General features: G+C 36.5%; 3 protein-coding genes and 1 pseudogene across 3 annotated transcripts; 1 reads left to right on the top strand and 3 right to left on the bottom strand.

The window, feature by feature from the left end:
* Nucleotides 1-16,736: 16,736 nt before the first annotated feature.
* On the top strand, nucleotides 16,737-18,581 carry WTF1 (Ubiquitin carboxyl-terminal hydrolase family protein). Its single transcript, XM_039044084.2, has one exon. It carries the CDS (start codon nucleotides 16,959-16,961, stop codon nucleotides 18,468-18,470), a length of 1,512 nt encoding a protein of 503 aa, XP_038900012.1. The 5' UTR covers nucleotides 16,737-16,958; the 3' UTR covers nucleotides 18,471-18,581.
* A 1,373-nt stretch (nucleotides 18,582-19,954) lies between these two features.
* LOC150033802 (uncharacterized) lies at nucleotides 19,955-23,501 on the bottom strand (annotated as a pseudogene).
* LOC150033803 (uncharacterized) lies at nucleotides 20,359-22,286 on the bottom strand. Its single transcript, XM_090317079.1, has 5 exons — nucleotides 21,925-22,286; nucleotides 21,393-21,572; nucleotides 20,961-21,124; nucleotides 20,746-20,834; nucleotides 20,359-20,649 (listed from the first exon to the last, which is right to left on the bottom strand). Exons 1-5 carry the CDS (start codon nucleotides 22,284-22,286, stop codon nucleotides 20,359-20,361), a joined length of 1,086 nt encoding a protein of 361 aa, XP_090173205.1.
* Nucleotides 23,502-25,472: 1,971 nt separating the features above from the next.
* LOC120087267 (abscisic acid receptor PYL5-like) lies at nucleotides 25,473-27,451 on the bottom strand. The gene is made up of 3 exons (XM_039044210.2): nucleotides 27,191-27,451; nucleotides 26,785-27,003; nucleotides 25,473-26,060 (listed from the first exon to the last, which is right to left on the bottom strand). The coding sequence occupies exons 1-3, from the start codon at nucleotides 27,287-27,289 to the stop codon at nucleotides 25,833-25,835; spliced, it is 546 nt and encodes a 181-aa protein (XP_038900138.1). The 5' UTR covers nucleotides 27,290-27,451; the 3' UTR covers nucleotides 25,473-25,832.
* Nucleotides 27,452-27,727: the final 276 nt, after the last annotated feature.

A 27,727-nucleotide genomic window follows, 5' to 3' on the forward strand; every position in this document is an offset into this window, starting at 1 on the left:
GCCATCAAGGTGCAGGATGGAGATTTCTCATCATACGGAATGTGCTTTTAGCACATTGTTTTGTGTTTGTGTGATTATCAAAGGTGGTATCCGGTATTCAGAATAGGGCCTGAGTTTTATTAAGCCCAAAAACATAAATGTAGTGTGTATATTCAGCCCATATTTCCTTCTCAAGCTTAACAGTTTGAAGTTAGGCTTGTGGCATATGGAAATTTTGATAATCATTGTTTTTCTTTATCCATTTGAAAGTTTCTCTCATTCGCAAAATATTTTCCTGAACTCTAGATAGCTTGGGAATATAATTTTTGGGTTCTGTACTAGAGTCATATTGACAACTTTCGCATTATAACCAAGTAAGGTTAAAAATATACTCTAGTAACACAGATGGAAGATTTCATTTTCAAGCCATTGTCCTGCATGATGAGAATAGGAATGTATAATTTCAATGTGAATGCATTTGTTGAACTCGTGTGCACATGAATTATAGAACATTTACTAACTAGGATTTCAAATTCTTTTTATATTTTAGATGCTTTAGTGTATGCTTATTCTTTCCTTTTGCTTCGGTACCATACTGAAATTCAACCTTTTTCTTGACATGTTTTCAAGAAAGTGCAGTATTTTTAATTTGATTCTTACCAAAAGAACAAGGATCATCCACATTATCTATGTGTGTTTAGATTCTTTTATCTCTATTTGGCCTTTTTATCTACTTCTCTTTGAGACCCAGTTTCTATATTATGTTTTAATTATTTTCTAGATCTTCAATGTCAGAAATTCATAAATTCAAGATTCAAATCTGGAGCTATCCCACTATCTTGCTGTAATATAAAAAATAATGTGTACAATGTACTTGCCCATTTTATTTTCTATATTTGTTCATATATTTTGGTTTTCTTGTCAACAGTTTGAGAAATTGTGGCGAGCCGACCAAGAGCTGAAAAGAGGGTGTTAAAGCTGGAATTCTATTTGCAAGAAGTTCACAGAAACTTCAGAGTAAACACACATTTGATAAAAATAGAGAGTTGAGTTGAGTTAAGTTGAGTTGATAACTATTATCACATTGTCTGTGTTTAGTGCGCAAACTTGAATTGAATTGGTAATTATTGTTTGTGTTTGGATGCAGAGTTGAATTGGGTACCTGATGTTGTTTTTGTAAATGAAATTGATTTTGTCTTTTTTTGTTTTTGTTTTTTTTTCTATTGTTGATTTTCAACTATACACATATTTTTCTAACTTTTCTAAGATAAAAACAAAAAACTTTCAATTCTTTTTCATTCTCAAAACATAACAAATTCTCTACAAAGTATTCATATACAAAACACAAAATTTTGAACTCAGTTTTTTAAACACTCAAATAGAAGTGAAAAATCCAACTTAATCATTAATTACCGTAAAAAATTTTAAAAAAATTGAAAGGATTAGTGTCATCAAATGAAACTATTGACATTGTTTTAGATAGACGGGATGACACTTAAATGTTAATCTTAAAAAAATCAAAATCTTACAATGTAAATTATAAAACAAACTATTAGATAGTCTTTTTTTACCAATTTGTGGAATATGGATTTACCTTTACCTATAACCTATGAAATGATTTTAGAAATATTGATGTCTATTTTTTCTACTATTATGTTGTATCAGTGTACAAACTATCTTTTTTCTTTTAAAAAAAAAAAAGCGAGTCATAATTTTATATTCCACTAATCATTAGAATTATGTAATATTTGAAAACATCATGGGATAAGTTGTTTAAAACATATCATTGAACCTTTGTTTAGTGAAACAATAATAGGACGCCGTATATAATATTTTTTAGATCTAAGAAAAAAATGAAATAGAAGAAGAATAACTAGATCTAAAAGAGCAGCCATAGAAAGAAAATTAAAAAAGCAAAAGGAAAATAAAACCCATACGAGCCAGACAAAGAAAAGGAGAGAAAATGAGAAAGACGAATTGGACAGCGAAAGAAGAGAGAAGATGAGAGAAGGGGAGTAAATGTGAAGAGAGCATGAGAGAGAGAAACGACTAAGTAATTGAGGGAATTGGGAGATTAATGAAAACATGTGGGAAAACGGGTGAGAGTGAGAGTGATAAAATGGTGGAAAATTAAACCCACTATTTTATTTTTATCAATTGTCGTCGAAGTTGGGCACACGAAGGTGGTAAGCAGAGTATGTCACCGAAGTTGCTTGTGCAAAGGTATTCGTTGGAGTTAGTCGCTAGAGTTGTCATCGAAGGTGGTTGGTGGAGCCTGGAGTCCTTCGGCGAAGTTGGTCGTGTGAATGTAGAAAGTTTTTTTTACTAATATGGTTGTCGGAGTGTCGTCGGAGGTGGTTGTCAAAGCTCGGAGTTAGTCGTTGGAGTTGGCCACCTGAAGGTGGTCCTCGGAGTATGTTGCTAAAGTGTGGTAGCAGTAATCACCAACTGAGACCGATAGGTGAAACTATTAAAAACATTGGAGGGAGAGAGAATTGGGGAGAGTTGGGGTGAGTTGGTAAAATAACCAACTCAATCCTACCAACATTTAAAGTTGGTTATCAAACATTGAGTTGATAAAAAATACCAACTCAGCTCAATTCTCCTGGGTTGTCAAACACCCCAAACTTGAATTAGATGGTTTATTAGCTGTAGTGTAGAAAAGACTTACACTAAACTTGTTTCCTCACCCTTTTTGAAGCCACCTGCCTCTCATGACCCAAACCATAAGACCAATGCTGGAAAACTGGCTTCCTCACCCTCTTCCAAAGATAATGTTTAAGTTTCTATTGTTGATTTAGGGCCTTATAGATGAAACTAAACTGCATTTGGTTCATTACAGGAGAGCGACAGGTGAAAGCCATAAAGGAGCTTAGAGATTATTTGGCAGGAAAACAAGGAGGAGATTCCTAAAAACAAAACTATTATGTTTCATGGGTGAATATCAAAGTAATTGTAGGTACGTTTCCTTTCTTTTCTTACACAATTTCATAATGCCTTTTACTAAAAGCAACCTTGAAATTTTTTTATGCATTTTGGCTTGGTTTTAAATCTAATATCTTATTCTGACTTATTTGGTTAGTTTTTCAATAGATTATTCTATTGTGCTAAGTGATCTACTCTTTATAAGTTTCATGCATGACTTCTCTTCAACATATACTTAATGCATTTTCTTACTAAATTTTTGAGCTTGATATTGCTAGTAGATGAAGGATGCCAACTCTATGTATTTAATTCAACCAGGGCAAGCTGGAAAACTACGTATGTAAGGTATTGATTTCAATTTGAGTTTTTTTTTCCATATCTACCTTTTTCGATTAATTGCTTGATGTTTGCTTGTTTTATGAAAAATTAAGAATAGTTATCTAGACGCTCTTGTTTCTTTCTAAACAATTGGAACTCAAATTTAAAGTTAACGTACTTAATTAGGTTATTTATCATTTGTGGATTTTTTTTATCAAATTTAATCTTTATAATCTCTAGATTTTACCTTTTATAGTGGTAAGAAGTTTTGGACTTCCACTTTTTTCTTCTCAGCCAATATGTTATTTTAATCTTTGTTACATTGGTGTTTGGATGTTCTTTTTAGTTTTGTGTGTGTATGTAGAATGTCAATTTTTTGAACCCTTGATATTATAACTTTCTTGAATCAAAAGGGAAGCTTGTGATATCTCTATTTTTTAACTTTGTATATGATATATGTTTAGTTGATTGTTGTACTTTTTCTCATATTTGTGTTCTACATTTTTAGTTTTGCATCATGATCATTGTACTCTATATTTTAGGGGAAAAAATTGTCCATTTGATGAATGAGTTTTAAGGTGAATTTGATGGTAAATTTGTTTTTCTTTTTGCAGCAAGCAAGGATAAGAGATTTATCAGATTTTTGGACGTGAATATTAAAGGATGCATCCATTTAAAAAGTTGAAGACTAAAGGATACTTATTTGTCTTAAGGAAACTAGAAAATGAAGGTTTTTTTTTTTTTTTTTTTAGGTTCATTTGTCACAATATAATTTGAATAACGTGGTGAGCCTACAAAAAAATATGGTTATTTATGTATGTGGAGTGTTTTATTGATTGAAGCATTTGATAACAAACAATGTTTATAGTATTGAATATTTATTTTGATGTAAATGTACTTGAATATAATATTAAACGTTTATATGATACCATTGATTTTATAGTTACATTTCTAATAATTTATTATGGGTATAAAGTGTTACATAAATGACATACAACTTGATCAAAATCGACTAGTGATTAATAATGTAATATGATTTTTATAGCATTTTTATTTTACTATGATAAAAATTGCTATCAAAATTCAATAATAGTATTTTTCTATTGCGATGAAAAAGTTTTCATAACATTAAAATTATGCAATCAAAAATGAACTTTTTATAGCTTTTTTTATAGTAAACCGCTATAGAAAGTCAGAGACTTTTAGTAATATCGGCTATAACAGCATCTTAAAAATGCTATATAAAGTCTTTTATAACATTTTTTTTATCGCTATAAAAGACATTTTATAGCTTTTTTTATAGCAAACCGCTATAGAAAGTCAGAGACTTTTAGTAATATCGACTATAACAGCATCTTAAAAATGCTATATAAAGTTTTTTATAACATTTTTTATTGCTATAAATAACGCTATAAAAGACATTTTACAGTCTTTTTTGCCAATGCTATGAAAAGTTTTCATAACATTAAATATATGCTAAAAGTTGATATTCTATAGTATTTTTTATAGCGTTAAAAAAACTCTATGGAAAGTAGATGATTTTCAATAACATGTACTACCACAGTATTCTAAAATCGCTGTGAAAAGTCAATGATAGCATTTTTTTTATGCTATCGTATGTGATATTTGTGGTAGGAATTCAACTTAGATTTTGGGGTGTTATCTCCAAACTCCTACTAGAGGATGTCGTCTTTGGACTCCGACTCAACAAGATCCTCATATTTGAACGTTCAAAGTACTAAATAATAGATGAAAGCTCATGATTTCTAGCCAAGATTGTGGCCGGAAGTCTTGATTTTTCCCACCGCAATCTCAGCCAAAAATCGGAACTTTGACTGAACATCATGATTTTCAATCACAACCTCAATGTGAAATCGTGAATTCTAGCTAAAATCTCGAGCAGAATTCATTATCTCCTAAACTTCTACCTTTTTCTATAATGTTTTTTAATATTCTTTCTTTTATACATTATTTATATAATTCTTTTGTTAAAAAAGAAAAAGAAAAAAACCTATTATCTGAATTAAATTAAAAATATATATGACTTTTATGTTTAGTATCTTAAAAGACCGAATATCCTATCTCCCATCGCTCCATATGTCTTGGTGCATGTTGTTCGTTTGTCCAATGTCAAAATATTCATATGTCTACATATGTTTAATGTCCAAATGGTTCCTCCTATTTGTTAAATTTTCTATAAACAGTGGGTTTTTGTGGATTTTGTAGATTTATCGTGAGAAATAATCCAATTTTATCCACCTTTATTTTCTTAACTTTATTTATTTAATTTAAAATATTATAATTTATCAATGTTCGTATTCTCATGGTGCCTCCTTTTGCTCTTCAATTTTTAGAAAATACGCTATAAGCATGAACCCCTGTCATTTCTCCTACTAAAGGTAATCTTAAAGGTAGGTCATTTTTTTCCTCTTCGTTATAATTAGTAAATTAAACGTTGTTTTTTTTTTGTTTGATATATATTAAATTTCTAATATAAATACAATTTTTTGTGTTATTGTTAGTATGACAAATCTTGCAAAATTAGAATTTGCAATCCTTAACATTAATGCTAATTATTTGTCATGGGTGATGATGCCACAATAGACCTAGATGTTATGAATTTTCATGAAATCATTAAAGAAGAGAATACGACATCCAGTCAGAAAAAGGCAAAAGTCATGATTTTCGTTTGTCATCATTTCCCCGCAATAAATTAACAAACCCCCGTATCCTGTGAAAGAGTTTGAAAGAAAGATATGATCATCGGAAATTTATTCTTCCTAAAGCTCATTATGAATGGATACACTTGAGGCTCCAACATTTCAAATTAGTAAATGATTACAACTTTGCATTATTTAAAATCAATTCAAAATTGTTGTTATGCTGAGAGAAAATTACTAATGCATATATGTTAGAGAAAATATTTTTGTACCTTTTATGTTTTAAATATACTTCTGCAATAGCAATAAGGAGAGAAATGTATTAAAAAGTATTTTAAACTCATTTCATGTCTTCTCATGGATGAAAAAAATAACAAGTTATTGATGAAAAATCATGAATCTCGTCTAACTAGAGCAAATTTCTTGAAGTGAATGTTATGAAATTTAACAATCATGGTCAAGGTCGAGGTTGAGGTGAAGGTTGTGACCACGGTAGAGGAATAAATAATTATTTTTTTGTGATGGTAGTTATAAATCATCCAAATTTCAAGAGAATTACCACATGAAATAATGATTATAAAGGAAAATCTCCACAAGATCAGAGTTCAAGAAGTATTGGGCATAAATGATTCCAATGCGAAATGACTGCGTATTGGACACATATCTATCATACGTCAAAATACTTAATTGACCTCTATCAAGCTTCCCTTGAGAAAAAATGGGAAAATGTGGAAGCAAATTTTGTCTACTAGGATAATGATATATTTGAGCCATCTAGTATGATAAATATGGATGTAGCAAACTTCTTCGAATCTCTTGAAGAGAAAATCGGTACAATTGATGGAATAACAAGTGTTGCTTTTGAGTTTAAGAATATGCAGAATTAATGTTGTTTTTTTAGAATCTATCTTTCATGTTCTTTATAGATAAAGTTAATTAAATTTTAATATTCTAAGTTTTGTTTCTCTTCTTGTAATTATTTTGTTTAATGAAGAAGCATGGAAAATTTTCATATATGTTGGGAGACTAAAAAATGAGCGATAAAGATTAATGTCTAGCAAACTATACAACAACGCACACAATACTTACAAGTAAAAAATATTTTTCCAAATTAACCATGCTGGAAACAAAAGTCAATACAATATTAAGTTCTGCAAACTTATTTGAAGGTTTTGGAAAAGCAAATGTTATTGGGACAATTGCAACTTTAATTAAAAAAAATAAATTAAAAATTGGGTGTGTGTCCCTAGGTTTTGCTTTTTTTGCAAACATGGCAAAAAACTTCCACCTAGAAATTTGATTATTATCTGATTTCTATGTGATTGTTATGTGATTGCTATCTAATTTGTATGTGATTGCTATGTGATTGTTATTGGGGTTGATGCCTTAAATCTCGTAGGGTCCTATAGTTTGTAAATACCTGTATGAACAAACTCTTAGTGATGTAATAATATGGGATATTTTATTCACTACAGTCTATGAAATATAAGATATTTTAGTTACATTAACCACAAACCAATAAACTAAGATCCCTGGTTGTTATTGTAACTTAAGCATGTATGTGGACATATACAAGTGGATCGTGCTTTAAGTGATAACCTAAATGGTCTGTAGTATATGGATAAAAGAGGGAAACCTTATCCTAGTGACACTACGAGTGTGGCCTACTTTGTAGGTATTACAAGTGTTGTAAAGTGCTACAAATGGTCTAATCCTAACCATTTATGTATTAGACATGCGAGCGGGGATGTTCTATACAAAGGAGTTTGTATAAGACCTGACCACGAAATGTTTAGTCTTGTTATATAACGTCGTTCATGATAGAGACTTTCATTTTACTAGGATGACCATAGATAACATGATCTTAATCCTGAATGAGTTGTGAACTCCTGCCTATGAGAGCGGTCCTTTGATTTGCATAGGTGCGAGTGGCCAGATTTCCAACTCAAACCTACCACTTTGGGGATTCGTCTGATTGGGGAGCTGGGAACTCAGCTACACAAGACGAATTTCACTCCTTCCCATGAAGTAGGGGTAAGTAGATAAATTGCTCTCTTAAGGGCTGATTCCGAGGCTTGAACAATGTGGCACCACACCTTCTCTTGGCCCGAGAAGGGTTTACTCATAGTGAGACTATGACATATTATTCATTAGAGGAATCAATGGTAATTAAGGGGTTAAATGTAACTAAAGGGACAAAACGGTAAATTGGCCCAAATATACTTACGAGCAATTTGTGAAGGGTCATCGTACTATTGATTGGTTATATCCAATGGACACAAAAATATATATGTAGTGCGAAGAGTGCAGCTGTCGGTCTTTAGTGGAATGCCCAGTGTCACGGTCATGCTTGTCCAGGGCCTGTTGCCCATGGCCGCATGCCCGATCCAACCCCCTTCTAGCATACTTTCATATCTTGTATTGTATTAGCTTAGTTAGCTTGTTTTCTTTACATTTTCATTATAAGTGACCACTCGCCTTTGGCATATACAAGGGTGTCAGTTGGCTTTTTGTTCAGAATGCACTATATGAGGATAAGACTAATCATCACTTCCCCATACCCGGAATAGTACTCTATAAAGCTGTTGTTGTTGCTTATTAATTTCTAGCCTACTACAATCTTTATTTCTTTATTCACACTCACAAAAACTTCTTACGAAAACCTTTTCTTCAAACCCGTTTTCTAAAACCGTTTTCCCTAAAACGGGGGTGGAGGTTGCGAGAGACACTCGGTGTGCCACCGGCAGTTCGTATTCGAGTTGGCTGACTTGTTCATGAGCGGGAATAAGTGCCGCACAATCGCTAAGAGAAGCTTCCGAAAGATCGATTGTAACAGTTGGTATCAGAGCCAAGTCGGCTCATAGAAGGAAGATCAGTGATCATGTCGGCGACGAAGAACCTGAACAAGTCCCATGTGGATAGGTTGGTAGAGATGGAAGAGCAAATACTCTACCTGAGAGAGGTCCCGGATAATGTTCGTTTCCTAGAGAATCGGCTACAAGAAGTTGCTGAGAAAGCCGATGGAATTGATGCGGTAGTGGGCCGCCTAGACGGATTACCCGTCAGAGAATTGATGATGAGGGTAGAGACCCTCGAGACCAAAATAGCACGGTCTGGCAGCTTTGAACGTGGCGATAGATCATCGGGCTCTGTTGCCCACATAGAGGAGCACGTCGAAGAGCTAGACGGCTCCCAAAAAGCAATACTTCAGATGGTAATCGATTTGTCTGAAGACTTTCGGTCGGCCCTTGACGTCGTCAGAGCCGAGATAGCGGATGTGAGTGCTAGGGTGAATCTCACCATCCGAGCGGTAGGGAACCAAGCCCCATCTAGCAGAGCAATGGCAGTAAGCATAATAAAAATCCCAAAACTGAAACCCTTCTGTGGGGTGCGAGAAGCGAAAGCCCTGGAAAATTTTATCTTCGACCTTGAGCAATACTTCAAGGCGACGAACATAGTGACTGAAGAGTTGAAAGTCACACTAGAAACGATGCATCTGGCTGAAGATGCAAAACTATGGTGGAGATCACGATTTACAGACATACAGGAAGGACGTTGCACTATTGATACTTGGGATAGATTGAAACAAGAACTTCGCTCGCAATTCTTCCCTAAAAATGTCAAGATCTTGGCTCGATGAAAACTCCGAGAGCTGAAGAAAACAGGTAACATCAGGGACTACGTAAAATAGTTTGCAGGACTCATGTTGGACATACGAGATATGTCTGAAAAAGACAAGGTCTTTTGCTTTGTTGAAGGGCTGAAACCGTGGGCGAAATCAAAACTATATGAACAGAGAGTACAGGATCTCCCCTCTGCCTATGCGACAGCTGAACGGCTATACAACCTTAGCACTGACTCGCAAGATGTGAGGAAACAGTCAACTTCCTCAAATGGGGGAAACAGAAACAGCCGTTCCAGTCCTCCCAGACCTGAGGGAGGAGACAAGAATACAGGGGGGGACCGTAAATCATCCCAACCGAGATCAGAAAACAACTGGCGGGGGCCGCCACAACAGCATAACAATTACAATCGCCTCCTGTCTTGTTTCATATGTAGAGGGCCACATAGGGTGGGCGAATATCCAAATTGAACCGCGTTCAATGCTTTTCAAGCCACATTAGCCTCTACCTCCGAAGACAAGGCTGAACTAGAGGAAACGGTAATCGAGCCAGCTGCAGAAATTGAGAATCTCAGGATGGGAGCATTGAAATTCTTATCTGCGCTCCAGAAGAAAATGGGAAAGGCGACGGAGCCACTAGAGAAAGGACTCATGTATGTGGACGCTTGGATCAACCAAAGATCGGCCAAGAACATTATGGTTGACTCCGGGGCCACCCATAACTTCCTGGCTGAAACGGAAGCCCGCCACCTGAACTTGACTTGGGAAAGAGATGCAGGGAAGATGAAAACTGTGAATTCTGCAGCCCTACCAATTACGGGGATAGCGAAGAGAACTCTGGTGAAGTTAGGAGACTGGAAGGGCCTCGTTGACTTCGTGATTGTCAAGATGGATGATTTCGACGTGGTATTGGGGATGGAGTTCCTACTTGAACATAAAGTCATACCAATGCCCCTCGCCAAATGTCCAGTCATTACCGGATCTACACCCACCGTAGTTCAAGCCAGTATCAAGCAGCCAAATGGGGTGAGAATGATCTCAGCCCTTCAATTGAAGAGAGGCCTGACCCACGACGAACCCACGTTCATGGCCATCCCGATAGAATCAGTTGAATCCACTGAAGAGGAGATCCTCCAAGACGTTCTATTTGTCTTGGAAGAGTATCGGGATGTCATGCCTAAAAGCTTGCCCAAGGCCTTACCCCCACGAAGGGGGATTGACCATGACATTGAGTTGTTACCAGGGGCAAAGCCGCCTACCAAGAATGCATATCGGATGGCCCCGCCAAAATTGGCCGAACTCCGAAAACAGTTAGACAAATTGTTAGATGCAGGATTTATCAGACCGGCGAAGGCCCCTTACGGAGCCCCAGTACTGTTCCAGAAGAAAAAGGATGGGAGCCTCTGGTTGTGCATCGACTATCGGGCCTTGAATAAGCTCACAGTCCGCAACAAATATCCCCTTTCTATCATTACTAACTTATTTGATCGGTTTCACGGCACTAAGTATTTCTCGAAGCTGGACCTACGGTCGGGATATTATCAGGTCCAAATTGCTGAAGGAGATGAACCTAAGACGACCTGTGTCACGAGATATGGAGCCTTCGAATTTCTCGTGATGCCCTTTGGCCTCACTAATGCTCCAGCAACTTTCTGTACCTTAATGAACCAAGTGTTTCACGAATACCTCGACAAATTCGTCGTAGTGTATCTCGATGACATTGTGGTCTATAGTGCCTCGCTGAAGAACCATCGACATCACCTCCAACTAGTCTTCGAAAAGCTGAGGAAAAATCAGTTGTATGTAAAGAGAGAGAAGTGCTCCTTTGCCCAAGAGCGCATAAATTTCCTCGGCCACGTGATTGAGTGTGGTCGGATTGGTATGGAAGAGGGCAAGGTGGCCGCGATCAGAGACTGGAGGGTACCATCATCCGTGACAGAATACGATCCTTCCTCGGACTAGCCAACTACTATAGGCAATTCGTAGAAGGATTCTCGAGAAGAACAGGGCCATTAACCGAACTGTTGAAGAAAGATAGCCAATGGAGCTGGACTCCTGAATGTCAAGCCGCCTTTGAGAGCTTGAAGAAAGTGATGATTGAGGGGCCGGTCCTCGGAATTGCCGACTTGACCAAGCCATTTGAAGTAGAGACTAATGCTTCTGACTTCGCGTTGGGCGGTGTCCTCCTCCAAGACAGACACCCCATCGCATATGAGAGTAGGAAACTAAATGATGCCGAACGGAGGTATGTCGCCTCTGAGAAAGAGATGTTAGCAGTAGTTCACTGCTTGAGGGCCTGGAGATAGTATCTCTTGGGGGCCAAGTTCGTGGTCAAGACGATAACAACTCCATTTGCCACTTCTTCAACCAACTGAAGTTGTCGTCGAAATAGGCACGGTGGCAGGAGTGTCTAGTGGAGTTCAACTTTCAATTCGATCATAGACTGGGGAAAAGTAACCAAACGGCTGATGCTCTTAGCCAAAAGAGCGAACATGCGGCCCTGTGCATGTTCGCCCATCTACAAGCAAGTACGTTGAGTGCAACAGTACGAGAAGCTGTCAAAACTCACTTGACAAATGACACAGCGGCGCAAGCCATCATACAGTTGGCCAAAGGGGGGAAGACACGCCAGTTTTGGGTGGAAGACGATCTACTATACACCAAGGGCAATCGCCTCTACATCTCCAGATCCGGGGAGTTACGAAGGTCGCTGATGAAAGAGTATCACGAAACACCGTGGGCAGGACATAATGGTTGGCAGAGGACTTATGCCCTTCTGAAACAAGGCTACTATTGGCCAAGCCTTCGAGACGATGTCATGCAATTCACCAAGACTTGCCTTGTCTGCCAACAAGACAAGGTCGAAAGGGCGAAATTAGCGGGTCTGCTGGAACCCTTACCTGTGCCCTCTAGACCATGGGAGAGCGTGTCTCTCGACTTCATCACCCATTTTCTCAAGATGGGAGAGTTTGAATCGATCCTTGTTATCATCAATCGATTCTCAAAATATGCCACTTTCATCCCGACGTCAAAAATGTGCACAGCCGTGATGACTGCCCAGCTGTTCTTCAAACACATCGTGAAATTATGGGGCGTCCCCGCGAGCATTGTTAGCGTTCGGGACGGAAGATTCACTGGGACATTCTGGACAGAATTGTTCAAAATATTGGGGTCAACACTGAATATCTTCTCTAGCTATCATCCCCAAACCGACGGCCAGACTGAACGCTTCAACAGTATGCTCGAGGAATATCTGCGTCACTTTATCGATGCTAGGCAGAAGAACTGGGTCCAGTTGTTAGATGTGGCTCAATTCAGCTTCAATAGCCAGCAGAGTTCCACGACCGAAAAAACGCCCTTCGAAATGGTGTGCGGTAGATAGCCATTCATGCCACACTTGGTGGACCACCCTTATGCAGGCAAAAGTCCTCAGGCACATAACTTCACTAAAGAGTGGAGCAAAACCTCTGAGATAGCTCGCGCCTACCTAGAAAGAGCATCAAGAAGAATGAAGAAGTGGGTTGATAAGAAGCGGAGGGCCCTCGAGTTTCAAGCCGGGGACAAGGTCCTGATCAAGCTACGATCGGAACAGTTTCATTTCCGAGGCCAAAGAGACCAACGGCTAGTAAGAAAATATGAAGGTCCAGTGGAGGTAATTGAGAAGGTCGAAAGAACCTCATATAAGGTTCAGTTACCCTCATGGATGAAGATTCATCCTGTCATCCATGTGAGTATCCTGAAGCCCTATCATCCCGATCCCGAGGATGAACAACGAAACATGCTAAGGCGCCCACCGGTCACGATGAAGAATTCCGCTGAGAAAGAAGTTGTACAAATCCTGAATAAACGTACGCGCCATATTGGAAGACCCAGACGAGAACTGACAGAGTTCTTAGTGAAATGGAAGGATCTCCCCAACGAAGAGATCAGTTGGGAGCGGGCCGAAGATTTGAAGAATGCAGCTCCAGCCATCGCAGATTTTGAACAAGGTCAGTTGACGGGGACGTCAACCAAATAAGTGGGGGAGAATGTCACGGTCATGCTTGTCCAGGGCCTGTTGCCCATGGCCGCATGCCTGATCCAACCCCCTTCTAGCATACTTTCATATCTTGTATAGTATTAGCTTAGTTAGCTTACTTTCTTTACATTTTCATTGTAAGTGACCGCTCGCCCTTTGGCATATGCAAGGGCGCCAGTTGGCTTTTTGTTCAGAATGCACTATATGGGGATAAGACTAATCATCACTTCCCCATACCCGGAGTAGTACTCTATAAAGCTGTTGTTGTTGCTTATTGCTTTCTAGCCTACTACAATCTTTCTTTCTTTATTCACACTCACAAAAACTTCTTACGAAAACCTTTTCTCCAAACCCGTTTTCTAAAACTTTTTCCCTAAAACGGGGGTGGAGGTTGCAAGAGGCACTAGTGTGCCACCGGCAGTCCGTATTCGAGTTGGCTGACTTGTTCGTGAGTGGGAACAAGTGCCGCACAATCGCTAAGAGAAGTTTCCGAAAGAGCGATTGTGACACCCAGCAGTTAACGGATGGTGGATATCGTGATTAAAGAGTTTAGTCAGTTATTCACGTACCTTTGAGCTTCAAGCTACAGGTCCATAAGGTCCCCTTGGTAGCTCAATGGATTCATGTTGAGAATCAGTTTTTGGATTAGTTTGAAATGTTCAGATTAACAAGAGGGAATTTGATTATATATGATATAATTAAATTGATTCAATTATATGTGATATAATTGATTTGATGTATTAGATACATTAATTGAAAGAATTAATATAAATATGATTATATTAAATGAAATAAAGGAGAAAAATAACTATGGTTTATATATTATATATGATGTGATATTAAAACTATAGGTTATAAATATAATATGATAAATTAGTTATTATATTTATTCATAAATAAATCAATTATAAGATAATTGATTTCAATTTTTTCTCTTAATAACCGACTTAGTGGGAAGTTGTAACCGGTTATGGTAACTGATGGATAAAAATGAAAATCATTTTCATTTTTAATAATCTAAGGCTCATAAAGAAAAGGTTATGTGATAGTCTTGAGAGAGTAAATGATCAAAGAAAAAGTATACTACACGATAGTCGCTCACTACTAAACAATCGAGAACCTAAGCCTATACGATAGACTTCAGTCTTCTCCCACTTACTCAATCGTCTATACGATCGTTTAGTTCCTCTTTCCCTCTACCAAATCCATACAGAACCCACACTTCCTGGATTCTCACATTGAGAATACCAAGAAAGTCTCGTGGTAGTGTAAAGTTGTTGTTCGAGGGTCAAGGGTCGAGTATTACTCAATTGTGCTCGAGATTCTACCAGTTCGTGCAGTTTGTTGGTTTGTTCGCATTGCGTTCGTGTAGTTGAACACGTTACTGAGTTTGATCGAGGGATACGAGAAGAAAAGTTCTTCAAGGATATGTTTACTTGATCTCTTAGTGTTATTTTTATGAAGCATGTTGTAATTTAGACTTGATGCATTACTGTTCTGTGTTAGATTGTAAATGTTACTGTTCATTCACAATGGGATTTGGAACGATCTGCTTCCGCTCATTGGTTCTCTTGTTTAAGAGTTCCTTCAATTGCCACACCTGCAATTACAAAAAAGTTGAAGTTATGACTTTGGTTTCTTAAAATATATTTGTCATACATTGCAATTTCTCAATATTATTTTTCCTAGAGGAACAAAATATACAATTGGCAACGCATTGTTCTCTAGTCAATCAAAAGAGGATATCTCAGAGATAGAACAGAACATATTTCACCAAAACTTTTCTACACTTATGATCTTGAAGAAAATAGTAACATCATTGAACAACAAATTTATTCGAAGAATAACCAAACAGACTTATTTACAAATACATTACCTACAACAACTTTTGAAATTGGTGCACAACATTGGAATGCGGCAATTTAGAGATCTATAATGATGTTTCCATGAAAGGGAACAAATATATTGTATTCTTTTAAGTTTATTAGATTATATGGAATATGTATTCTTTCTCCTTCACTAGGATTTCTTTTCCCTTCAATTTTTTTTCTTAGTAAGATTTTAACGAGACATATTTCATATATAATGGGCATCTAAAGGGAATTATTATAAATATTATAAGCAAAAATAGTTGTCTATACTTAGTGTCCTAAAAGGCCAAATGTCTTATCTTCCATTGCCTCATGTATCTTAGTGCATATTGTCCATGTGTCTAATGCCCAAATATCCATGTGTCGTGTTATGATTATACATGTTTAATGTCCAAGTAGTCCTATAATCTAATTATCAAATTGCATATAAATAGTGAGTTTTTTCCATAGATTTTGTAGGTATGCAATTTTGTGAGAAATAATCCAATTTTATCCACTTTATTTTCTCATTTTTATTTATTTATTTATTTAAATACTACTTTAGTCCCTATACTTTTGGTTTTTGTTCATTTTTGTTCATTTTGATCCTTATGCTTTCAAATCGTTCGTTTTTGTCCTTGTATTTTCAATTTTAATTCATTTTGGTCACTATACTTTAAAAGTATTCTTTTTAGTTTATGTACTTAATTTTTGTTCATTTTAGTTCTTATACTTTTAAAGGTTGTCATTTTGGTTTCTTCATTTTAACCTTTGAGGGATAAAAATGGTTATTCTTTTAAAAGTTCAAGGATCAAAATGAATCAAAGTTAAAAATACAATAACCAAAATAAACATTTTTAAAGTATAAGGATCAAAATGAACCGATGTTATAAGTATAAGAACCAAAATGAATATTTTCAAAGTAGAGGCACCAAAATGAACAAAAACCAAAATAGTATTTAAGTCTATTTATTTTTAAATATTATAATTATTCAATCTTCAAATTCTCATAGTGTTTAGTTTTGGTCCTCAATTTTTACAACAATCAAAGGAGTTTAAGTTATCATTTTTAAGTTCATGACTAAATCCTTAGTCTTTTAAAGTTGAGGTACCAAATTATTACTTTTCCTAAAGTTCAAAGACTAGTGATTTATTATTACTTCAAAAAATTGTTAAAATATTTACAAATATAGTAAAATTTTATTTTTTATCAATGATAGATTGTGATTGATACAGATAGACATCTATTATGATCTATCACTAAAATGATACATGTTTATCCACATCTATCGTTATCTATCACATATAAAAATTAAAATTTTGCTATATTTATAAATAAGTTTGGTGAATTTGTTAGAAAGGTTGTTATTATTATTATTATTTTGTTTATACACTTTTATAGCCCCGAAGAAAATATCTCTACGAATTTGGAAGAGGGTTTTTCCCGTTGAAGATAAACCCTAATAATTTCCCTTCTGTTAGCTGGATTCAGCTTCATAGCTCGAACTGAGCAGGTGAGTTCGCTCGATCATTCTTCTTCATTTTTTTGTTTTGTTGTTTTTTATCTCACAAAGCAATTGATACCTATGGGTTCCAAGTTACTGCTCTATTGCCCCAAACCTTCGCTATCCATATCCGTACCCTTCATTCTTGGGCACAAATCTTATTGTTCTGTGAAATCGGAATTTTGGGGTAAGAATTTGGAATTTCGAAACAGAAATGATAGTTTAAGAAAACCTCATGTTCCTTTTCAACCCATTAGAGCTGTTGTGAAACGGAGGAAAGAGCTTAAGTTTGATAATGTAATACAGAGGGATAAGAAACTGAAGTTGGTTATGCGAATTAGGAAGATTCTTGTTCAACAGCCTGATAGAGTTATGTCACTTAAGGAATTAGGTAAATTCAGGAGAGATTTGGGTCTGGAGAAAAAGAGGAGGCTAATTGCATTGTTGAAGAAATTCCCTGCAGTATTTGAGGTTGTGGAAGAAGGGGCGTTTTCATTAAAATTCAAATTAACGGCCGAGGCCGAAAGGTTGTATTTGGAGGAGTTGAAGATCAGAAATGAGATGGAAGGTTTGTTGGTTATTAAGCTTAGGAAGCTATTGATGATGTCTGCTGATAAACGAATATTGTTGGAGAAGATTGCACATTTGAGGACTGATTTTGGTCTTCCTTTAGAGTTTCGCGACACGATTTGTCATCGTTATCCTCAGTACTTTAGAGTTGTGGCAACCGAGCGCGGTCCTGCCCTCGAATTGACACACTGGGATCCTGAACTTGCTGTTTCTGCAGCAGAGTTAGCAGAAGAGGAAAATCGAGCTAGAGAATTGGAAGAGAAGAATTTAATTATCGACCGACCCCTGAAGTTTAATCGAGTGAAGCTACCTAAGGGGCTTAATCTTTCAAAGAGTGAGATGAGGAAAATTAGTCAGTTTAGGGACATTCCGTATATTTCTCCTTATTCTGATTTCTCAGGGATTAAGGCAGGTACACCCCAGAAAGAGAAACATGCTTGTGGGGTTGTTCATGAGATTCTAAGCCTTACACTTGAGAAGAGAACTCTAGTGGATCATCTCACTCATTTCCGGGAGGAGTTTAGGTTCTCCCAGCAGCTGAGAGGGATGCTAATAAGGCATCCCGATATGTTTTACGTCTCGTTGAAAGGGGATAGAGATTCGGTCTTCCTCAGAGAAGCGTATCGTGACTCCCAGTTGATCGACAAAGATCGGTTATTAATCATAAAAGAGAAACTTCGATCTCTTGTTGCCGTTCCTCGATTCCAAGGCAGAGGAGCTCCTAAAAGTGACATGGATGGGGAAGATACCGATCAGCCAGATGATATGAGTGGTGAAGAATGGTCTGATGTTGATAATGTTTGGGACGACGATGATGATGAATTTGATGATGGTGATGATGGAGCTTTTGAGGATGACTGGATTGATGAAGATGATACCCCACCAAGTTTCGATGGAGATAGAGATGGAGAATCCATAAATAGTGGATCAAGGAAGCAAAAACAGGTCAATAACTTGCAGAAGGTTGGTCAGAGTCTTCTGTCTCCTGTACTACCTGATGGAAGGCCCCGAGAGAGATGGTGAGAGCTATATACTTGTCTATTTTGTAGTATACTATTGGAGATTGTGCTCTGCTGTGTAGTAACGATGGTTTCCTTGCGAAGTAGCAATGAAAGCTTCTCTCAAATCATCAAATTTATTTTATGCATATTACTTTACTCCTTGCATTTCTCTTCAGCAGGGAAACATTTGGGGGTGTTTGGCTCACCGACTTATAAAGTCGGGTGTTAAATAACTCAACTTTAATATATGGTTACTATTGAAATTTGCACATTTATCGATGATCAGATCTCATAACTTAATTTAGCGTCCCAAACGCCCCCTAGGTTTGATTAGGTAGGCATTAGAGTTTACATTTACCATGGTTTTTAATTGATTATTATTGAATATATGGGGTCAAGCACATAACCATGTTCTTTATGCAGAAAGAAAGAAAAATAAGAAGGTTTTTAGTTGTACATCAAAAGCCAAAAGCCATGTTAGAGGATTACAATCCCCTAATTAAGAGTTTGATGATCAATAAAGCTGTAATGACTATGCAACATGCAAATTGCAAACTACATCAAGGGAGAGACATTTCTAAATACCCTAAAATAAAGTTTAATTATATATATTTAGAAACTCTACTTGTTTGAGGAATGGTAGGAAGTTCAAACTCACAACACAACTGGCTAAACAAAAACAGTAAAATTGCTAAGAGTTGTTTTTAATATAGTATTATGAGGAATAGCTATAAAAACAATGTAATGAGAAATATTTTTGTTTCCATTTATATCCCAAGTATATTAGTGTATTTATTGTCAAACTATCCCAATCGAAAATTCCTGTATTTACTCGTAAATTCCCACATTTAAACAACCATTATTATAATTTTACCTTTATTTATGCATATATGCATCATGATAGTGATCCTCGAGATAAGTTAGAAGCATGTAGACACATTTCAGCAATTGAGGTAGTTGAAAAAACTAGCAGTTGTCATATTTTTATTTACGTTGGACCTTCGGAATTTTATATGTTTTTTTTTTTAAATCTTTATCTTTTGCCCAAACAATGAGTTAGTGGAAAAAATTGAATAATCTTCCTCGGTGTATTTTCGTCAAAATAAAACTATTAAATTCTACTAAAATGTACATTGTGTCATTTTTGCAAGAAACCATTATTTTAGTAATTTTTCAAACACTACTATTTAATTATAGCCATTTCTATTGTAATGGGAATCCGATTTAAAGGATTTTATTCAAATCAGGAGCCAGCCCCTCTAACCTCCCAAATTCTTCCCTTTCCCTAAACCCGACATTCTCTCCCTATATATTCTAACTGTGCTCCCCCCTTCCTTGGAAACTACCCTTTACCTTATTACCTCTTGATGTTGCCCCAATACTCCCTTTAACTGAGACACGTGGAACATTGAATGAATTGCAACTGAAGGAGGAAGTTCCAACTTATATGCCACTGGTCTAATCCTTGCCAAGACCTTATAGAGCCCAAAGAACTTTGGAGATAACTTCTTCTTTCTTTTTTTTTTTTTTTTTTTTTTTTTTTTTTTTTTTCACGCCTGTCTATAAGGCCTAAGTTTCAAAAAAACCAAATCACCAACTTGAAATTCTACATGATGTCATTTACGATCAGCACTCTTCTTCATTCTATCTTGAGCCACACGCATATATTCTTTAAGGGTTTTCAAAGCTACATCCATTTCTTTCAAGTGTTGATCTAAAGTTGAGTTTGTAGGGCAGAAATCACCATAATATATCAGCGGTAAGGGTAACCGCCCATATATCACTTGAAATGGAGTTACTCCTATCGATATCTGATAGGTACTGTGATACTAGTCTTTTGCCCAGTGACGCTAGCTAATCCACTCTCTCGGTCTATCATCACAAAAGCATCGCAAATAAGCCTCAACGCTTCAGTTGACAACCTTTGTTTTTCCATCCGTCTGCGGATGGTAGGCAGTGTTGTGGTTCAATTGAGTTCCTGACAAATGAAAAAGCTCTTGCCAAAAGTGGCTCATAAACACCTTATCCCAATTCGATACAATCGACTTTGGAAATCCATGTAGCTTAACCATCTCTTTTATGAACACATCAACTACCATTTTAGCATTAAAGGGATGCCTCATTGCGATAAAATGTCCATATTTACTAAACTTATCCACCACCATGAATATCACATCGTATCCCCCTGCTTTCGGCAAACCCTATATGAAGTCCATTGAAATATCACTCCAAATAACATCTAGAGGCATTAACAAACCGACCGACGACAAAGCTAAAGTCTTATTCTGTTGGCAAACCATACATTCTTCAACATACTTCTTCATGTCTCCCTTCATTCCCTCCCAATACAACTCGTCGATCAAACGTTTATAAGTTCTCAAATAGCCTGAATGTCCCCCAAAAACCGAGTCATGATAAGTATGCAACACTGTAGGTATCAAAGTAGAAGATTTAGATAGTGCCCGACCCTTGTAATTCAAAATACCTTGCTATAATGAGAACTTTGGAACACTTCCAGCATCATGTTGCAAGCGTGTAATGATCTCCTTCAGCTTAGGATCATTCTCCACTTCCCTTTGAACAATTTGTACATCCAACAACGTAGGAGTTGTTAAGGATGCTAGATGCACGATAGGAGGTATATGGGATAAAGCATCAACTACTTTGTTCTCTAACCTTGATCAATAAACCACATCGAAATCATACCCAAGTAATTTATCAACCCATTTTTGGTGTTGTGGTTGTATGGCGCGTTGCTCCAATAGAAAATTCACTGCGCGTTGATCAGCTTTGACTATAAACCTCCTTCCCAACAAATAAGGTCTTCATCATTGCAACTACTATAACTACCACCAAGAGTTCTCTTTCATAGACTGGTTTAGCTCAATCTCTCATCGATAGTGTATGACTATAGAAGGCAATTGATCCCTTTTGTTGTACTAACACGACCCCTATTCCATATCCTGAGGCATCAGCCTCCACCTCAAATGGTAGATTGAAATCAGGTAATGTCAACACCGGTAGGGACATCATAGCTTGTTTTAGCTTTTCAAACGCGTTTTGAGCTTCATTATTCCACACAAAAGTCCCATCTTTCAGCACTTGACTCAATGGTGCTGCAATACTTTCATAATGTTGAACAAACCGTCAATAATATCCCGTCAATCCAAGGAACCCCCTAACTTCTCTGATACTGACAGGAACTGGCCACTCAAGGATAGCTCAGACCTTCTCGGGGTCAACCTTTACACCTTGCTCTGAAATTATGTGCCCCAAATATTCTATTCTACCACAAGCAAATTGGCACTTGTTTGGATTGGCATATAGCTCATTTTCCCGCAATACAATCAACACCAATTCCAAATGTTGTAGATGTTATTCTAGCTTCTTGTTGTATACTAAAATATCATTGAAGAGTACCAACACAAATTTTCGTAAATAAGGTTTAAAAATAGAATTCATTAAGGCCTGAAAACATCGAAGAAGCATTGGTCATTCCAAATGGCATCACCAAAAACTCGTAGTGGCCTTCATGAGTTCTTAATGATGTCTTCTCTATATCCCCTGAATGCATCCTGATATGATGATAACCAAACTTCATATCTATTTTAGAAAACAGACCAGCCCTGTTTAATTCATCAAACAAATCTTCAACCATCGGAATGGGGAACTTATCCGGTATGTTGAGTGCTCTATAATCCACAAAACCTCCAGCCCTCATCCTTCTTTTGCACCAACAAGACGGAACTCGAATACGCACTAGTGCTTGGCCTGATGATGCCCGAAGATAACATTTCCTCAACCAACTTCTCCACTTCCTCCTTTTACTAATGAGCATAACGATATGGTCTAACATTTACTAGATTGCTTCCCTCCAAATGTATGTGGTGTTCAATATTCCTTCTTGGAGGTAACTTTGCTGGCTAATCAAAGATATCTCCCAATGTATATAATAACGTTGGTATAGATTCTGATAATGTATATATCTCATCAATCCCATATCATTCCGCCAATGACACTCCACCTTCCATCGCTCGGCACTTTATTAAAACCCTTGGTCAGTATCAGACCATGATTTCATCATGCTCTTCAGACTTATGCAAGCCTTCGTCAAGCTTGGATCTCTCCTCATCACAGCCCTCCTCTCCCCTTAAACAAAGGTCATCATCAACTTCCGCCAATCAACTTCAATCAACCCCAGTGAATGCAACCACTGCATTCTTAAAATCACATCCATTCCTCCTAACTCCAAAGGAAGGAAACTATCCCTCAACATCCACTCCCTAATCGACAACTCCACCGACTTACAAACTCTTTTCCCCTTACTACCGAACTAGAACCCAGAATCACGCCATAATTCAAAGTCTCAACTATTGGTAATTGTAGACGAGTCACTAACCTTTCAGAGATGAAATTATGAGTAGCTTTGTAATCGATCAAGACTACCACCTACTCGCCTTTAATTTTCCCTTTTAGCTTCATCGTTCCTGGATTTGTTAACCTTACTACCGAAATTATCGATAATTTCGCTACCGTTTGTAGATTTTCGTCTACATTCAACATCTTCAATTCCACTTGTTTCTCCTCTATGTGTTTTTCGTCAATCAACAACTTCTTCTCCATTCGCCTAAACCACCAAAAGTTGCAACTCTCGTTGTTCACACCCTTTACAATGATGCCCCGCAGAATATCGTTCATCACATCTGAAGCACAATCTCTTCTTCTTCCTTGCTTGAAATTCCGCATCAATTAACCTCTTAGACAACACTTCTCACTGATTATCACTTGCCGCCACATCTCGTAAAGTAATCGTCCTCATCGGAGTAGATTCGTGTGACTTCACCCCTTCTTTCGCAACAACAGGAACAATAGGTTTACTATTATTATTATTAGCTAGAGATTGGGCCTTACCTTCATTCGGTTTGCGGTGGCTTGCTTCTAGACGCGAGAGTTCGTGATTCTCCACTCATTGGGCCAACTTCATCATCTGTGTGAGCCCAACAGGCTCCCAACACTCCACTTCTACTTTAACCCAAGGAGCCAGTCCATTCATGAATGTATCCTCTATAACTTCATTTGGAAAATGTGGTAAAGGTGCTACCAATTTATCGAAATCGTATTAGCAATCTCTATTTCAAATCCTTACAATCCTTAAACGGCTTTAAACAAACACGAATTAGGATCCGTACCACTCAATATTGGCATTTCCACCTTCATGAACTTATTCCGATCACTTACCACCTCTTCTATGCCTGATTTCACAACATTCAATAACACGCACTCTTCAACCTACTCTATAACTTCATTTGGAAAATGTGGTAAAGGTGCTACCAATTTATCGAAATCGTACTAGCAATCTCTGTTTCAAATCCTTACAATCCTTAAACGGCTCTAAACAAACACGAATCAAGATCCGTACCACTCAATATTGACATTTCCACCTTTATGAACTTATTACATTCAATAACACGCACTCTTCAGCCTACTCCCACCCCATTCTCTCCCTATATATTCTATTTTCAGACTTTCTAACTGTCCCTTATTACCCTTGCCCCTCCTACTATATTGAAATATAATTTGATAGGTACTTAAGCATGCATCATTTTGCTCCAATTCAAAATTGAAGCTTTTATGTATCTAATACATGCAAGCACTAAGCTATAATGCGCACAGCAAAATCCACTAACCAAGTGGGATAATCTCAAATTTCAAAACCCTAAAAAGGAAATTTATACACACCAATCAACTCTAATACCATTATTAGGTACTTAAGCACCTTGGAGAACCATACCCCAAAAGCTAGATATTGGTGAAAGAGAGCCAAGCCACTTAAGTACCACATTGGTCATCCCATTCTAACCAATGTGGAACAAAAGCATCCCATACTACCTTGGTTCTTAATATATTGTTGGCCCTAATTCAAATCAAGCAAATAAGATTAACTCCATTTCAATCCAATTATGGATTTTAAAACCAAAATTAATAGAAAATAACAAATAATTAGAGAAAATGCCTTAAGCTCACCTAGAGCTTAGACGTTACACTATCTTTATATACTTAGCATGCTCTAGAGGTGTACATGGATTGAATTGGGTTTGGTTGAGGGTGTCTTTTAGACCAACCTGAAATTTTGGATTGGTTGATTTGATAACCCAAAAGACCCAAAAAAAAAAAAAAAAATTAACCCAACCCAACCCAACCCTTAAAATTTAGGTTGAGTTGAGTTGAGTTGTCGGGTTATAACTTTTTTTTTTTCATTTTAGTAAAAATATATAAATTTATCTACAACGCTTACTAATAACTAAAATCTCATAGAATCCAAACGTTAAATATTAAATATCAATGATATTTATTACAAACTTTAAAAAAGATGAATAGCATAACAATTTTAAAATATATATATTAAAAATTCACAAAGCAATTAATACAAAATAATCAAACTTTAAATAAGAAATATCTTTTTTTATTAATATATATAATTTGGATCGGATTGGGTCAACCCGATACTTTTTTAACCAACCCACGACTCAACCCAAACCCAACAAAAATAGAAAAAGTTTAACTCAACCCGACCTAGAAACAAAACTAACCTAACCCAACCCAACCCTTACATTTTGGATTGGGTTAAGTTGGATTGGGTAGTTCAAATTGTTCGGTTGTCAGATCTTTTGAACACCCCTAACATAACTAACTTACCCAACCTTAAAATTGCATTTTTCAAATTCTTGAAATTTTGCTTGGAACCTATTTTTAAATTTTTAATGGATAAAATTCAAAGAATTTAACCATATAAGTCGATTTTGAGATATTTTTACATTATAAAAAATGTTCTTAACTCATACTTCAAAAAATACAAGTTTACCTCTAATCCCCATCACATGATATACTATTAAATCATAGAAAAATAAAAGTAAAATAACAGATGGAATGCATATCAAATTTATGTGGGAATTAAAATTAAGATACTAATTATGCAAATTCTAGCTTAGGATAAGATAGATTTCTATCAAAAACTAAAGGGGACTTGAGCAAAAGTAAAAACAGAGTGATTGTCATACCATCTCAAAGTTCATATTATATACATAACACCTCAAGTATCCACACACGGATCAAAGCATCTCTATACTACAATACATATATAACAAATGAAAGCAAAAAAAAGAACTCCACATTTCCCAGTTTTGAGGAGTTCCATAGATCCAAAGGGACAATGCTGAAACAAAGAGTATCAACATAAGACACCATCCTAGCACATTCAGAAAATATATGAAAACAAAATCAGAAGAGGATACTGGGTGAGTCTCCAATGAGATGGCAAATCTGCAGCGACGTAGAAAAATCTATAGAAAACGCTTCCTTTGCTCTGGTTGTACACCTGTTCTGGCTATACCCGGTATGGATGAATCGGTTTGACTGCATCCTGCAGCACGGCCATCCTCTCGGAGACATCAGCCAGTGATTTGAGGTTGCAGTTTATAAGGGAATGGACAAAGAAACACGTCTCCTCCTTGGTGTTCCCCTCAGGCACATCCACAATAAATGACTCGACCACCAGTGTCCCCGGTCTTCCATCGATAACTTCGGGATGGACAGTGATGATCGAAGAGTAGTTCTGCAAAGAATTCAGGACGTCAAAGAAATCAATTCTAAAATGCTTTCAAATTGTTCTACAACTTGCATTAGTATTCAAGACAATCAAGTTCCTATCATAGAATCAACATTTGCATCATTTTACAACTCTATTGGGAAAATTCACACGTTCTGATATCAACTTAAGTTTTTGAGTTTAATAGTAGTAGAACATGATATGGAGAAGAAGATCCGATGTTCAAACCTTGTAACATCATCCTCCCATTAACATTAACAATCATTTGAATTTTTTGGTGACCTATCTGGTTGAACTTTTGAATTTAGTTAGAAGGTGTAATATTAAATTTAACATAGTATCAACGCAGGTTGCCTAGAGGTCTTGTGTTCAAACTCTTGCAATATTATTTCCTTCTCATTTAATATTGATTTCCATTTGAGAGGAGTATTAGATGATATGATATTAAATTTATTTCATCCATTAGTTAAACTTTTTGGTCAACCGGTGATTCAACCACCCACCGTGGTTTAACAAAGTATCAAGGAAGAAAATCTCGAGATTGTCATTAGACCTCAAACCTCACAACCAATGTGATGAAATTTACATAACCTATGAACTTAAACTTTAGAGCTATAAATAGTAGTTGAATAGGGGCAAGTTTGAAATATTTATGAAGCAAATTTATGAAGAGCAAATCCCTGAAAGAGAAACCAAGAAAGAGCGTTAAAAGAAAAGGGGATAACAATACCCTGAGCCTGTGATCACCACCAACAATCTTGACACCAAGTATATGTTCATCATCATCAAGAAGCTCCAATCTCTCAGTGCTGGTAGTAGCAGGAAGCCCAGATTTAACATCAACTTCTCTAAGACTCCCAATTCCAAGGCTATCTCCTCTCACCACACACCGACTAACAAAAGGCTTGTACCTCTGTGGGCGATCGAAGCTCCTAACCAAAGACCATACCTAAAAAATCAACATCAAAATTTCAATTCACAACAAAATTCATTTCAGAGAGCGAATTGATGCCTGATCATTAGGGGAAGTGCTGAATCTATGACCCAAAATACAAGTAGTATAGGAAAAAGGATTTGAATAGAGTGAAGCAATCTGAAATTGAAAAGGAAAAGAGAAAGATGAGAGAGAGACGTACGAGGTGAACGGGAGCTTTGATGTGCTTGAAAATGGCGGAGGAGCACTGGTTATCTGTGGGATTGTGGCTGTGGTGCCTCTGAATGTATTGGGACTCCATGGATTTGGGTTGAAGAAGAAGAAGAAGAAGAAGAAGAAAATTGGTGAGGGATAAGGAGTTGGATGAAAGGCTATATGGAGTGAGTTGGAGCAGAGAAAACTGAGTGCCACAAATTCACATTCATATTCTCATGCTTTAAACTTTCTCTCCCCTATTGCCCCACCGACGATTTTACTTTTTTTTTAATTAAATTTTAAATATTATTTTGTTTTCTCTACTTCTCACCTTCGTTTATTTTGGGTCGTGATACAATTACGTTTATTTTGATTTCTATATTTTTAATTTGGATTTATTTTTGTCTTATTTTTTCAAAACATTTATTTTGGTTCTCGTGTTATTTAAGTTATCATGTTAATCCTTTCGTTTTTATTTTTGTTTTATTTTTAAGGGACCAAAATGATTAGTTTTTTAAAATTCAAGTATCAAAATGAACAAAAG

This window comes from Benincasa hispida, chromosome 9, assembly GCF_027475165.1.
Source record: "Benincasa hispida cultivar pf3 chromosome 9, pf3_genome.v1.1, whole genome shotgun sequence".
Lineage (NCBI taxonomy): Eukaryota > Viridiplantae > Streptophyta > Magnoliopsida > Cucurbitales > Cucurbitaceae > Benincasa > Benincasa hispida.